General features: G+C 56.0%; 1 protein-coding gene across 1 annotated transcript; it reads right to left on the reverse strand.

Annotated features, from left to right (window-relative positions):
• Window positions 1-620: 620 nt before the first annotated feature.
• ZIC2 (Zic family member 2) lies at window positions 621-5,629 on the reverse strand. The gene is made up of 3 exons (XM_030476755.1): window positions 4,360-5,629; window positions 2,436-2,599; window positions 621-2,237 (listed from the first exon to the last, which is right to left on the reverse strand). Exons 1-3 carry the CDS (start codon window positions 5,360-5,362, stop codon window positions 1,965-1,967), a joined length of 1,440 nt encoding a protein of 479 aa, XP_030332615.1. The 5' UTR covers window positions 5,363-5,629; the 3' UTR covers window positions 621-1,964.
• Between the last annotated feature and the right edge of the window lie 9,686 nt (window positions 5,630-15,315).

Below are 15,315 nucleotides of genomic sequence, written 5' to 3' on the forward strand. Positions count from 1 at the left end.
GAAAAGGCATCGCCCGGCGGCTCTCGGTCCCTCGCTGAGGACGTCTGGCAACCCAAACCGCTCCCCGGGCTATTAGCAAAAAAGGAGAGGGGCTGAGAAAGAAAAAAAAAACAGCTCGAAAGGAAATGGGAGCTCTCGGGCATCGCCACTTTCTCCTCTCCAAGGCTGGAGGGAGGCTACCAAAAATACGGGAAGGACACGGTTTACGGCTCAAAGCAGTCCTGAGCAGAGCTCAAAGCCTGGCCATTGCCCCTCCACCTCCGTCTCATAGCACCCCGCTTTTGTCACCCCGCGGGGCACCAGGAAGGAAGGGAAAGCCCGAGTCAGGAGGAAGGTGAAGGAAGCTGTGCTCTTGCCGGGTAAAGCTCTTCCTAAAGAGATTCCTGACTTGCTATTCATTCGGGGGATATGGAAACGCTCACCCTTTTCTTTTAGCCCAGAGGCTTCCCAAATTTAACTTTAATTTTTTTTTTTTTTTTTGGCCCCAAAACGGACGAAATCCTCGTGTTCCACTAACCCGCGGATTGTTATAAACTATTTGTCTCGCAGTCGCCTCTCAGCCCCTCACACGCTTTACAGCAGGTTTCAGAGGGCCCTTGGCATAAAAAAGGAATCAGGTCGTGCAGTTTCAACACGTTTTATTATATTTCTGTATGCATTACTCTCAAAACATATCACAAGAAATGATGAAACCACTTAAACCTTCAAATAAAAAATCTGAAACAGTTTATGCTCACAATTGTACATATTTATAGTTAAGAAACATTCTTTATAAATACTGTTTCCTCTGTAGCAAGTTAATACCATAATTTAATTACAAATGGATAAATATGGTAACAGGTATTTACAGGAGGAAGGGTGTTATTACGGAAAAGCTAACGGCACGACGTTTATTTTTCCTCACAATCTTCCGAACAGGAACTAACAAATTGAACTTGCAAAAGCACTAAAACATCACATGTAAACCCAGCTAACAGAAAAATACATTCACAAGCGTTGTTCGTGTTGTTCGTGTGTGTGTCTGTGAGTAACAGAATGGAGACTTTGGCACGGTATTTCTTCCCCAGTCTATAGTCGAAATGCAGTTTACAATCAAGTTGCCTCTTAAAAAGGAACACAATATTCAAGATATCACGATTACAAAAAGAAACCATTTTTTCTTCCACGTTACTTTTTTTTTTTTTCTTTAAAGAGGGGAACTAAAAAAGGAGGAGAGAGGGAGGTGGGAAGGGGGAGCGGGAGGAAAGAAAACAAGTCCATCACTTTTTTGGAGAGGGAGGAAGAGGAGGAAGAAAAAAAAGGAAGAAAAAAAAAAAAAGAAGGGGACCAATCTGCGGTTTACAAACGGGACGAACTTCTATACACCAAGAATCCAGGAAAACTTCGTTCCCTACTCGCCGGAGGAAGGAGAGGGCCGCTATGTACACAGTTGGTGGGGCGGGAGGGTGCTGGCTGCTCCGGGCGGGGAGGCGCAGGGGCCGGGGCAGTTGGAGTCTCTGATCTTTTGTCTGGAGGCTCCGGAGGGAGAGCTACTTTCCGCTGGCTGGAGAAGCTTTTTGCTGGGTGCTGTAGTTGGTGGCTTTTGGGGTTGGTTTTTTTCCCCCTCTCTCTCCCCTTTCCGTTCTGCTATTTATTTACTCATTCTCTTGCGTTTCTCAGGACATACGTTTATAGCAAATTTTTTTTGCTGGTTCACAATATTCTCAAAAAAGAAAATCAGGGAAAAAAAATCCAACAACAACAACAACAAAAAAAAAAAAAGGCGCGAAGGCGGGAGGGGTATGGGTAGATAAAGACCCCCGTCCCCAGCCTGCTCGGCCCTCATTTCGCTGCCAGCGGGTGCGGCGGCATCTCCCGGCGTGTCTCCGGCGGGCTCGCTCCCTCCTGCCCGCTGCCGCCGCCGCTGCCGCCGGGGCCGGGAGGGGCGGGCGCGGCGGGGCCGTGCAGAGCAGTCCGGTGGGGCCCTACACGTACCACTCGTTGAAATTGGAGGACAGGCCGCTGTGGCCGCCGCCGCCGCCGCCGCTGCCACCGCCACCGCCGCCGCCGCCCCGGTGCACGGCGGACACAGCCGCCGCTGCCGCCGCTGCTGCCGCCGCCGCCGCCGCCGCCGGGGAGAGATTGCTGGTGCTCTGCGACTCGGCGCTAGGGGACACCAGCCCCGGGGGGGTGGAGGACTCGTAGCCGGAGCTGGCGGCCGGGGAGGACTCGGAGCCTTGTGGGGACGATTCGTGCACCTGGGGGGCAAAGGCAACACGGCCCGGTGGAGGGGGGATGGGGAGGCCGCCGCCGCCGCTCCCCGGCCGCTCCCCCCGCCGCCGGCCCGGCCCGCCGCCGCCCCCGGGCCCTGCGCCCGCCGCCCGCCGCCCCGACGGGGCGCCCGGTGCGGGGCTGCCGCCCTCCCGCCTCCCGCCGCCGGCTGCGGGGCCGGGTACCTTCATGTGCTTCCGCAGGGAGCTGGGGTGGGTGTAGGACTTGTCGCACATCTTGCACAGGTAGGGCTTGTCCGAGGTGTGGACGTGCATGTGCTTCTTGCGGTCGCTGCTGTTGGCGAAGCGCCGGTCGCAGCCTTCAAACTCGCACTGGAAGGGCTTCTCCCCTGCAAGAGAGCGGCGAGGCTGAGCGCAGCCGACCCCGCGCAAAGACCGCGCAGCCCCGCGCCCGGCTCCTCGGGGCTTCCCCACCCCTCCTTTCCCCGCTCCTCTCTCGCCTCCCGCTCCCAGCCGCTCGGCCCAGCCACTTCCCCGAGCGAGAGGCCGGGTTTGACCTGGCTCCCGCTTGGTTTTCCTACCAACACACACACTCCCCAGGCACCCTCGGCATCTTGCTGGGTTTATTTCGACCGGTGCCGACACACAGCCGACCCCAAAAGAGACTGAAGATCGAAAGGCGATTAAAAATAATAATTACATATACAAAAATAAATCAAATCAGGAAGCCGTTTCGCCTCAGTACCAAACTCGCTCTCCTGTTAAACCGGCAACCGTTGCCGCCAGATTTAAGGCCGGGTAGATCGTTTCGTGTGTGGATATTGGAGATAAACGCACATCCGCTGGGAAAACTAAACGTCTGTAAAATACTTCATTTAATTTTCATCGGGATTCCTCTCGCCCGGCTGCTGCCAGGGTTCCAAATGCCGGGGAGTAATTTGGAGGTGAGAACTCTACATCCATCCACACCCCCCCTTCCCCCGGCTTTGGAGGGGGAAGCATTTAACATTAAATTCCATTAGCACCTAAATTGTTTCTTAAAGACATCCGCTCAGACACAATGCCGGCAGTGTGGGCATCTCATGCAAATACATTTCTCAAATTTTAAACCTTGTTAAAGCTCGTCTCGCACCTCGCATCAGGCTTAGCACTTGAGAAATACAATAGGCCTCGGGATTTTTTTTTCACCTTTCTCCGGGTAAATATTTAGAGTGGAAGTGGCTATAATATTTGGTCGTCTTGTCTGAAATAGTCTGGCACGGTTCGAGTAGTAAATGAATAATAGATGAGGCGGGAGGACGCGTTTAGTTTTGTTACCCTTCGGCTCAGGCGGTTTTCCATCGGGAAAGCCTGAGCTCCCTCTTCCACCTGATTCGGGGGGAAGTTTCCGAGCCTCAAACCCCTCCGCTCCCTATTACCTGATTTAACAAACTCTTACGAAAGCACCTTAAACCACCTCGAGTGAGAGTTCAAAAACACTATTTTCCCCCTTTTTTTAAAATGAGGAAATTTTATTGCCTTGCTCACACCATTTAAATTTAATGGAAAGCATTACCAAAAAGGGACGTTTTCCCACTTCCTACGGGATTTCGGACTAATGACGGATTTTGCCTGTATTTGTATAGTTTCTTTCTCCATATCCATACGTGAGAGCCATGCTCACAAGGGCCGAAGTTAGATGCAAGGACGTTGCGCATTGCAAATATCTAAAGCGTTTCTTCTGTATATGTATCTGTACACATACATACGTGTGTGCGTGTGTATATACATATATATACATACACATCTTCCCGTCTTTTAGGAGGATGGCAGAATTCACTTCGTGCTGAATTGTGCTTTCCTGCGGGAAGACCTCGCCAAGCACTGGCACGAATCTACACCGCTCACCCCGCAAATTAAAAGAAATCGGTAAAATATCCTCTCGAAAGCTGGGAAGGGGATCGGGGAGGAGGGGAATGGGGATTCTGGTGGGGAAGAAACCAAAACAAACGCGGCCGTGAGATGAAGCGGGGAAAAAAATATTAAATAGGATCGTTATTTTATCACTCTCATCATTTTACATCTCTCTGTCTGAGTTTCTATGTGGTTTTATACATATATATAGGCACGGAAAGACGGGAGATAATCTGCCGAACGGAACCCGAATTACCTGTGTGCGTCCTTTTGTGAATTTTGAGGTTTTCTGATCTGGCGAAAACTTTTCCGCAGCCGGGGAAGGGGCAGGGGAAGGGTTTCTCTCCCGTATGCACTCGGATATGATTGACCAGTTTGTATTTGGCTTTGAAGGGTTTGCCTTCCCGGGGACACTCCTCCCAGTAGCAGACGTGGTTGCTCTGCTCGGGTCCCCCAACGTGCTCCACCGAGACGTGGGTGACCAACTCGTGCATGGTGCTGAAAGTTTTATTGCAACTTTTTTTGGGGTTGTTCAGCTGCTCGGGGTCGATCCACTTGCAGATGAGCTCTTGCTTGATGCACTGCTGCCGCATGTAGCGGAAAAAGGCACCTGGGTGGTGATGGTGGTGGGCTGCCATGTTCATGCCCATATTCATATTCATGGGGCCGTACTGGTTGTGCAGCTGAGCCGCCGAGTACGGGTCAGTCCTGGGGCTGGAGACCTGGCGGTACTGATCCGACCGGGCGAACACTTCCCCCGGCAAGCCCAGGCGCATTTGCCCGTTGAGGACGTTTTGGGAAGCGTGGGGGCCGTGCTGGTCGTGGATGCCCGGGAAGAGGAGGTGGCTCTGAGCGTCCGTGTGCGGGTGGTGCAGGCTGCCGGCCGCAGGGCCGAAGATGCCGTGCTGCCCGCCGGCCGGCGACGAGTCCCCGAAGCCGCGACTGCGAAACAAGAAGTCCCGGGTGGAGTTGAAGGGCGCTCCGGAGTAGGAGCCGACGTGGGCAGCGTGGGGGCCGAGGGCGGCGGCGGGGTAGCCGGGCGCCTGCGAGGTGAACGCCGAGCTCTGCCCCGGGGAGAGGTCGTGGGCGCCGGCGTTGAGCTTGAAGGCGCCCATGTGCGCCGCCGCCGAGTCCACGAAGCTGTTCTGCGCCGCCAGGCTCAGCTCCCGGTCCTGCATCTCCGCCGCGGCCGAGTGGTGGTGCCGGGCGAAGGTGCCCACGCCGAGGGCCGGGAACTGCGGGCCGGCGTCCAGAAGCATGGTCCGCGCCGCTCCGGGGACGCCGCCGCCGCCCCGCTACCGCTGCCGCTGCCGGGCTGCCGCCGCCCGCCCGGCCCGGCGCGGGGCCGCCGCCGCTCCGCGCCGCTTCCCCCCGGCAGCCGCCGCGTCCCCCCGCCTCCGCCGCCGCCGCCCGCGCCCGCACCGGCCCGCTGCTGCCGCCGCTGCCGCCGCCGCCGCCGCCGCCGGAGCCGTATCCGGAGCCAGGCAGAGCAGAGTCCAAAGGCGAGCGGAGAACCAAAGTGTATTAAAGGAGCTGAGCCGGGGGCGGGCAGGGGAGGGGAGGGGGAGCAGGGGAGGGACGGGGCTGGGGACGGGGGGGGCAAGGCTCGCCTCGCCGTTCCCTGCGGCACACACGCACACACACACACTCACACTCACACACAGAGAGTCGCACACACGCCGCTCACCCCCCCCTTCTCCGCCGCCGCCACCACCGGGATGTCACCGCCGCCGACCCCCGCCCGGCCCCGCGGCCCTCCCCGCCGCCTCGGGCCCCCCGCCGCCCCCAAGCCCCTGCTCTCGTTTTATCCTCCGCCGGGCATTAGCCGTGTCTCTCACGGAGGAAAAAAACTTGCAGCCGCGGGTTCCCACGGAGCGAAGGGACCCGGGGCGGGGGGTGCCCCGAGCCGCGCCGCCCCTGCCCGCAGCCGCGGAGAGGCGTGGGGAGGGGACCGGGGTTGAGGGGGAAAAGAGAAGAAGGGGGGTGCCGGAGGCGGATTAAAAACAATAAGGGCGGCGGTGGGGGTGGGGAGGGGAGGCGGGGGGTGGGAAGGGGCCGCGGAGCGCCGGGGCCGGAGCGGCGCGGCCGGGGCGGCGGAGTTGCAGCCCCGTTCCACCCGCGCTCTCGCTGCTTCTCGCTCCTCTGTTTATTTCGGTGGGCGCTGCTGAGGCGGCGGCTTTTTATTTTTCTCCCCCTCCCCTCACTCCCCCTCTTTTTCCTCTTTCCCTCCCTCCTCCCTCCCTCCCTTCCCCGGCCTCTCTCCCTCTCCCCGCCTGCACTGGCGGCTCCGCTCTCAACACCGCCTTCACCCGCCGCCCGGCCGCTCTCCCGGCTCCCGCTCATTGGCCCGAGCCGCCCCGTCCATCCGGGCGTCCCCGGCCACCGGCTAATGGCGGCGCGGCCGCCCCGCGCCCCGCCCGCCCCGCCGCCGCCCGGCCCCCGCCAGGCACGGCACGGGCCCGGTGGCCGCCTTCGGCCCGGCACGGCCGGCCGCTTCCTTTGGGGGGCTGTGGGGTGTGTGTGTTCCTGCCCCCTTCTCCCCCTCCTCCCCGGCGGCGAGGGGAAGGGGTAGCGAGCACGGAAAATATCGATGTGCGCTTGGCCATGCGATCCTGCCTCGGGAGGCAAACAAACAAAGCGAGGGGCTTAAAACATAAACAGGGGGCTGGGGGGTCGAGACGGGCCAGCGACCTTCCTTCTTCTTCTTTTTTTTCTTCTTTATCTTTCTTTTTTTTCTTTTTTATCTTTTTTTAGGTGGTGGCGGAGGGAGGGAGGAACTCGCCCATCCTGCAGCCCCTTCCTCCTTTTCGGCTAAAGGAGATGAAGCCCCGTGGTGGATAAAGGGAGCAAGAGGAGAATCAAATAAAAGTCACCGCAGCTGAGAGAAAATAAAATAAATAAATAAAATGCAAATAGAGTAGGGAAGAGGTTTTGGGGGGCTTTTAAACCACTCATGCGGGAGCAGAGGAGTCGATGTGTGAGTGTTGTGAATGTGCACCCGAGAGCAGATGCTTCAGGAGTTCTCCTTGTCTCTTCCCTCTCTTGAAAAAGAAACAAAAACAAATCACGGGGAAAAAAAAAAAAAAAAAAAAAAAAAAAAAAAGAGGGATAAAAACCCAACCCCAAAACCCTCCCTGCCATTGTTATTTGGAAACCGGATTCTTACATGGCAGGAATAAAAAAGCATGCAGCCAGCACACACACACAGAGCAAACAAGTCCCCTTCCCCTCCCCCTCCAGTAAATACATGTCTGGCCCCTGCTTCGGTTTGTTTTGTAGTGCCTGAAAAATAATCATCTCGGGGCCAGCAGCTCGCCCATAAATAAGGCTTTGTCAAAATTAAACCCCGACATAACAGTTGTCGTCTCAACCGTCCTGCGCTTAACCTGGTGTCTCGATCCCCATCGGCTCCGGGCGTGCCGGGGGACAACCCCAAAATATAGGGGGTTGGGTGGTTTGGCGGGGGGGGCTGTCGGAAATTCTCCCTGCGACGTGACATTCCTCCTGTGGCTCCTCACAGCGTTAAATGCCTTGTCAAACCTGGACCCAGAGTCCGAGCAAGGGGGGGGATGGATGGATGGATGGATGGATGGATGGATGGATGGATGGAGAGAGAGAAAGATGTAGATAGAGACAGATGTAGAAAGAGATAGATATAGAGATAGATATAGAGATGTATAGAGAGATGGATAGATAGATAATAAAGGTACAGATAGAGAGGGGAAAGGAAGGAAGGAAGATAGAGGAAAGGAAGGAAAAGGGAGGAAAAGGGAGGGAGGGAGGAAGGAAGGGAGGAAGGAAGGAAGGAAGGAAGGAAAGAAGGAAGGGAGGAAGGAAGGGAGGAAGTAAGGAAGGAAGGGAGGAAGGGAGGAAGGAAGGAAGGAAGGGAGGGAGGAAGGAAGGAAGGGAGGAAGGGAGGGAGGGAGGAAGGGAGGGAGGAAGGGAGGGAGGAAAGGAGGAAGGGAGGGAGGGAGGGAGGAAGGAAGGAAGGGAGGAAGGGAGGGAGGGAGGAAGGAAGGAAGGGAGGAAGGGAGGGAGGGAGGAAGGAAGGGAGGGAGGGAGGGAGGGAGGGAGGAAGGAAGGAAGGAAGGAAGGAAGGAAGGAAGGAAGGAAGGAAGGAAGGAAGGAAGGAAGGAAGGAAGGAAGGAAGGAAGGAAGGAAGGAAGGAAGGAAGGAAGGAAGGAAGGAAGGAAGGAAGGAAGGAAGGAAGGAAGGAAGGAAGGAAGGAAGGAAGGAAGGAAGGAAGGAAGGAAGGAAGGAAATATAAGAGAGAGAGAAGGAGAGAGAGAAAGAAAGAGAGGAAGGTTGTTGAAATAAGGTTTTCCCCACCAGTGTCACTAAATAGTTAAACGGTTTCCAAGCCTGTCTAAAGTGCCAGTACTGGACATTACGCTTTGAACAAGGCAAGGATTTAATTTGGGGAGAAATGGGATTCCTCCTAATCCGAAATAGACATTAGAAGATAAATTGAATCTCAATGCAGGTTCACCTCTACTGCCAGGAGCCCTCTCCTCTCCACCACGCCATCACTCGGTCCTGTCTCTGCAGGCAGGAGTGTTCTGCTCCCCCGATATCGCCTTCCCAAACTGCAGCTTGGGAGCATATGCTGTTCTTGTCCTGACCCCCCCCGGCTCTCAGGGACAGACCGCGAGCAAATTCTATTTTCCTTCTCTGAAAGGTTGCCGAGTCAGAGCCCTGAGAAGTGTCCTCCAACGCTGTAGGGATTTCGAGAGCCCAAGTTGGAGCGGGAAGCTACTGCTTCGTTTGCCTCCGGGTTAGTGAAAAAAACATACGAACAACTAGAGCCTTGAATACACTTTTTTTTTTTTTTTTTAAGTAAGTTACTACATCAGAGTTTAGAAAAAGAACCGAAATGTCTATGTAAAATCCCAGTTATAAATACTATTTTGAAACACAACCCCCCCAAAAAAAACCCCAAAAAACCCCAACAAAAACTAAAACAAACAAACAAAAACCAAAAAAAACCCCCAACCTAAAACAGAAACCCCAAACAGAAAGAAAGAATAAAAAAAGGTGAACTATCATACAAATACCTACCTTCTGGATTCTCCCCTTGCTCTTTCTCTCTTTCTTTTTCTTTCCCTCTTTCTTTCTTTCTTTCTTTCTTTTCCTTCCTTTCTTTCTTTCTTTCTTTTCCTTCCTTTCTTCCTTCCTTTCTTTCTTTCTTTCTTTCTTTCTTTCTTTCTTTCTTTCTTTCTTTCTTTCTTTCTTTCTTTCTTTCTTTCTTTCTTTCTTTCTTTCTTTCTTTCTTTCTTTCTTTCTTTCCTTTTCTTTTCTTTCTTTCTTTCTCTCTCTTTCTCTCTTTCTCTCTTTCTTTCTCTCTCTCTTTCTCTCTTTCTCTATCTTTCTCTCTCTCTCTCTTTCTCTCTCTATCCTTCTCTCTCTCCTTATATTTCCTTCCTTCCTTCCTTCCTTCCTTCCTTCCTTCCTTCCTTCCTTCCTTCCTTCCTTCCTTCCTTCCTTCCTTCCTTCCTTCCTTCCTTCCTTCCTTCCTTCCTTCCTTCCTTCCTTCCTTCCTTCCTTCCTTCCTTCCTTCCTTCCTTCCTTCCCTCCTTCCTTCCTTCCTTCCTTCCTTTCCTCTCCTTCTCTTTTTCTCTCCTCTCCTCTCCTTCTCTTCTTCCCTTTCTCTCTTCTTCCTTTCTCTCTTTTTCTTTCTTTTCTCTTTTTATTCCTTTCTCTCTTTCATTTCCTTCTTTTCCTGCGCCCCGGGCTTTGCCCACTCAGCGCCACCGCTATGGGGGACGGACGCCTGGACGAACGGACGCACGGACGACTGGAGGGACGGATGGACGCTGAATTCCAGCTGGATCCCCCGCGGGCTGGCCGCGCTCTGCTATTCTTTCAGGGCTCCAGCCCTGCTCTCTCTGCAGGAAACAGAGGAGCTGATCCAAGTTCAAAGTCACGTCGCCGTCCCTCCTAAGAAGCGCTTTATTTCCCTCAGAACCGCAAGCCCCCTTTCCCCGGTGTCACAGGGGAACGCGGGCAGGGGGTGAGGGAGGAAGGGGAGGACGGGGGGACGGGCAGGGGCCCCGGCAGCCAGAACCGCTCTCACTTTCCGGGCCCCCACCAGAAACACAGCCTTCGCCTCACGGCAGCTTCCGAGGGGGGGAAGCAAGCGGTCACCCAGAGTCGGTGCTACACGGGTTTATTGAAACTAGCTTTTCAACAGGTTTCTGGAGGTGCCAGACCCGCAGAGCAACCGTCAGCCTTTCCCGGGAAAGCATCCCCCCCTTTGTAAGTGTGCCGAAATTTTCTTTAAAACTGCTCTGCTCTTATTCTTGACACTGCTGCTGAAGAGGGAGCTGGAGGTGCTGTAGGGACCAGCCAGAGCAATTTCTTGCTTCCCCTAGACAGCATATACATCCCTCGCCTTCCAGCTCCTGTCCCCAGGGGGTGTCACTGCCAGGACTGGGTTGCTGGGGGGGTTGCTCCGTACCCCCTCCATCCCTCCTTCCCTCCTTCCTTCCTTCCTTCCCTCTCTTCACCCCTCCCTGCCTCCCTCCTTCCTTCTCACCGAGCAGCGGGGACTCTGCCCGCGGGAGGATGCGGCTGGTGGCAGACTCGCCGGGAAAACCGAGGTGTAAAGGCCGACCAGGGTTTGGGTTGTGGGGAAGAGGGGGTCTTTTCCCCCCAAAATTTAACCTTCGCTTCTCCCCGGAGTAACGGGATGAGGTGCGGGGCAGGGGGCATGAGGCCGGCCGGTAGCCTGGGAAGGAGAGGCCAGCTGAGCGGCATGGCTTTGCACCGTTGTCTGGATCACAGACATTCATAAATTCAACAAGCTCATCAGCAGGATATTAAGTTGCAGGTTACCTTTGATGGTGCCGGTCCGAGCCACTTCTAGGCCGTTCGACCTATGACCCGTGAAGACCACATGTGTTGCGCTGTAGCCTCCCTCTGTAAAACACACTTCGGGACAAAAGTTCTTTGTCAGGCTCGACCGGCAGCGTAATGTAAAAGCGAAAAAAAAAAAAAAGGAAATAATGAAAATCTCAGCCAAAGCTGTAACTTTTAAATGCCCTTTTTTTATTTTTTCCCCTCTTTTTAAACCACCAGGCAGGGGGTGGGGGGCAGCAGGAAGGAGCACCTCGCTTTGGTGCCGTTAATATTTATTATTCTCTCAGTTGCACTTATATATTTTTATATATATGTAAGTAGAAGTTGCCGTATAAAACCCCGCTCACGGCGGTGGTGCCGTGAGGCGGAGGGGGCTAAAGTTGCAGCGCAGTGGAGATTTCCAGGACGGGATTTCCCTCGGCCGAGCGGCAGCCGGTGCCTCTGCCCAGCCCAGCCCAGCTGCGGCGCAGGAGACACGCAACGCCGCGCACTTTGCGCGCCCTGCGCCCTGTCCCGCTTCGCGTCTCCCTCCGCGGCCGGTGCAACACCCCCCAAAAATGGGGTTTTACCGCAGCACCGCCGGGTTTTATTAGATGGATCTTTGGAGATGCCCACATAAAGGTTTGAGGCAGGGGAGAAGCGTCCCAATAAAGCGCGATAGACTTTGTAATACAATTTCTGCTGTCATTCATAAATAACAATGCCATATGGTAACCATATTGCTTATACAAGTAAAGCCGTCAAAGTGTCACTATTTGATTTATCTCAACAGCTTCTTCCAACGGTGACGTTCAGCTACGGGGAGAGGGGAAGCGGAGGGAGGGGGGGAGGGAGGTGTGTGGAGAAGAAGCGCAGAACAAAATTTGGCCTGGGTTTCCCGAGGCGGCCTCTCTATTTCTCTCTCTGTATGCAAAAAAAAACAAACCAAAAACAAAAAACAAAAAACAAACCCCCCCCCCCCAAAAAAAACCATACACACAGAGGGATTGAAGGATGGAATTTTTTTAAATTTTGTTTTATCCCTTTTTGAGCAAATCCCCGAAAGGGATGTGCGGGGACGGACCCCGCTTACTCCAGTGAGGCGCACACCCAAAACGGCAGCCTCGAACCTTCTGCCCGTAAATCCCCTTCTCAGAACGGGCGGCGGTCCCGGCCCCGGCAGCCCCGACGGCGAGCACGGTGCCGGCACCATCTCGGGACCGTGTCCCGGCCCTCGGGCTCCCATCTAGGTGCATGGGACGAGGAGCACCAGGGGTTAATTGGCCGCAGGAGGAGTTTATTTTTAAGGGTATAAAATATCCATTCAGTCATCCCCTCCAAAAAGGAGGCAGGGGGAGCCTCGCCGCCAAATGACCCCTCTGTCTCACTTCCGTGCCCACGGGCAGCCACGACCCTTTCTCCCGCCCGCGGTCCCAGTGCCTCCGTGCTATTCTCCCGACGGGACAGTGAGGGGGTACTGGGGTTACTCCCCGCGAAGGGTCAGGTGGGTGGCAAGCTATTTGAACAGAATTTGTGGAGATAGGTCTGGAGGTCTAGACGAGGAAAGTGGCGATCGCGCTCACTTTCCAAAGGTTCCCCAGAAGAAGGTTTCACAGTTGTAAAATACTGCTCTCCGCTCTCTAACTATCAATAAGACGTGCATTAAAGCGGATTGTTTGTAAATGGTGTTCATGATCATTAGCATACATTTACATAATGCAGATTATAGTGCGACGTTTTACAGCCTTCCCACCCACCCCGCTAAAGCCGGGTCCCGAGCTCGATTTATAGAGGAACCTTTACGAAATCTATTCGAGGGTTTCCAGGCTTTCACCCCGCCTCTCCAGCCTCCCCCGGTGTCCCTTGGCCGGTTTGCCGGTGAGCGGGGCACGGTGGGAGGGCTCCGCAGCCGGCTCCGCCGCGGGAGCGGGGCACCGGGCCGACCCCCGACGGGCGCTTGGGGGGGCTGGGAGGGGAGGTACCCCTCGCCTCCTTCCCCTGCAGCCCCCCAGCGCTGCGGCAGCCTGGGCCTGAGCTGGGCTAGGTGAGATAATGGGTTGTAAATTCTTCACGGCCCTTTTGGAGCTGGCATTGTCCGAAATCCACCCGGCTCGGGCAGGCGGCTTCAGGAGGCAGGCGGCGTTTGCAGCGAGTCCTAAAAATGGGCGATTTTCCACGTGAGCCTCGGCCAAGCCCTCCCTCCCCACAGGTCAGCTGCCTATTACCCAGCTATAAAAAATTTTCTTTGTTTTATAGCCCCTCATAAAAAGAAATTGATCGGGGGGATATATTTGAATTAAGACATATTAAATCGATGACAGATACATATCACGCTGCGTTTAACAAGAGCGGGACGTGGAGGCGTGCGCAAGGGACCGCGGGGCCGCGACACTGTTCTTCACCTCCAGAGCATTTCCCATCAAACCATCGCATCTCGGGACCTCGGTGCCCAGAATTTGGGGAGGGCCCTGGTTAGATGCACGCATAGAAAATAGACGTATAGAAATACCCGTATAGACCTACGGCTAGTTTGGGAGGGGAAGTTTTTACTGTGTAATAAAAGCATGGAGCAGCCCCTTCTAAAACCTGGGGATTATTTATTCTCTATCCTCGCCTTGCAGCATCGCTGAAACCCCCATCGCGGCACCGGTTCGGCTCCGGGGTGGGGGGCACTGGCGGGTCTTGGTCCCCCTTTCTAAGGGTGATGTCTGGGCAGCCTCCTGCGCTACAGCCCCTGCCCCCAACCCTCTTCCTCTTTTGGCAGCTGTGGGCGAAATCCTGCGAGTTTACCAACCCGTGAGTGGCGGCGGGAGTGAGGAGGGAAGGGGGGGGGGCTGGAGCCTGGCCCAGGAAATGCCGGACCGACGCGGGGCTTCCTTTGAACGGGGCTTCGCGAAGGGCGGCGGCGGGGAGGAGCAGATGTAGTTTGGGCGAGGGGGCGATCGCTGGCTGGGGAGGACCGGGACGAGGGTGTGTGTTTGGGGATGGGGGTGTCCGCTGGCCCCGTTTCCTCTCCTGGCGTGGCGGAGGAGCGTCCTCCGCTGTCCCGCAGAACTCCTTGGACTTCTCTTCCAAGGAGGGCGGGAGAGCCAGGCATTCCCGGTGGGACCGGTAGCCTCAGGAAAGAGGATGACATATCAGTAAGGGCCACCTCTCCTCCCGCAGCTACAGAGAGAAGTCGCGGCAATGCTTTTCCACCCCTTTTGGCTGGGCAGGGAAACCCCCGGCCCCGCCTTTTCGGCACCCCCAAACGGCAACATCCTCCTTTGTGCAGAAGGGGCCGGTTTGGCGCTGCACCTTCTAGGACCAACACACCCCTCACCCCAGGGGTGCTGCTATCGCTCCTCCGGCCCGGCCCATCCCCCCACCTCTGCTCCCCTTTAGGAGAACCCCACTTTTCCTGCCTTTTCGCTGAGGACAGAAGCTCCTGGCAGACACCCCGGGCAGGAGACTCCCCATTTCCCAACCCGTCGCCCCTCAAGGCATCCCACAGCCTTGGGGGGCGTTGATGCTCCAGTGCACTTTTATCCCTGGGTTGCCCTTGCTGAATTCGGGCTGAGATGGAGGCAGCAGCCGGGGGTACGGCTGGCGGCCCCCTGACGGGGCGCCCCGGGAGGAGGAAGCCCCAGGGGGGCAGCGAGCGCGGGCTCCCAAACTTTCTCCCCAACACGTGCTGCTCCCCCCCCCCTCCACTTCTGCTTACTCGTTTATTTTTTAAAGGAAAGGAATCCCAACCCTCCCCCGCCGCTTTCGCCTTCTTTTTAGGAAAACTTTGGCTGACTTCCTCTGGTGTTGCCTTCAATCGCCCGCCTTGGGCATAAGCACACACAGTCTCGCGTGGGTGCGGGGTGCTGGGCGTGCTTTCCCGCTTCGCCGATGAACGAATGAATGATGATGGCCTTCCAAAACTGAGAAAAAAGAGATGGGAACCGAGGGCAGAGCCTGGCAGCAGCCCCGAGGCGAGCAGAGAAAATCCCGCGGACACTCAAACGTCAACACGGCGGCTCAGAGCGCCCCGTCCAGCGCCGGGGGAGCAGCAGCTGCTGCCCGCTGCTGCCCGTGCTGCCGCTGCCGGCGGAGCGGCGTGTGTGGGGTTGGGGGGGTTTGCGCCCCGTCGGGCCCCGCGCGAAGTTTTGCAAGTGCAACTTCGAGGCGGGGGGGACACGGACACGACGGGACCGTGGGGGGGCGGTGGAGGCGGATCCCCGCTGCGCCGGCGGCCTGAAAGGGAGCCAATGGCGCGGCCCCATTCGCTGCCAATCATCGCGATCTGTCCAATCCCTCCGGTGCCGTGTCCGAGCCGTCGCTCCCAGCGCGCCGCCGGAGTGTGGTGAGGGCTCTGCCAATCGCGGGCGGGCAGAGCGGGGCCGGGATG

Source organism: Strigops habroptila, chromosome 2 (assembly GCF_004027225.2).
Source record: "Strigops habroptila isolate Jane chromosome 2, bStrHab1.2.pri, whole genome shotgun sequence".
NCBI classification, from domain to species: Eukaryota; Metazoa; Chordata; class Aves; order Psittaciformes; family Psittacidae; genus Strigops; species Strigops habroptila.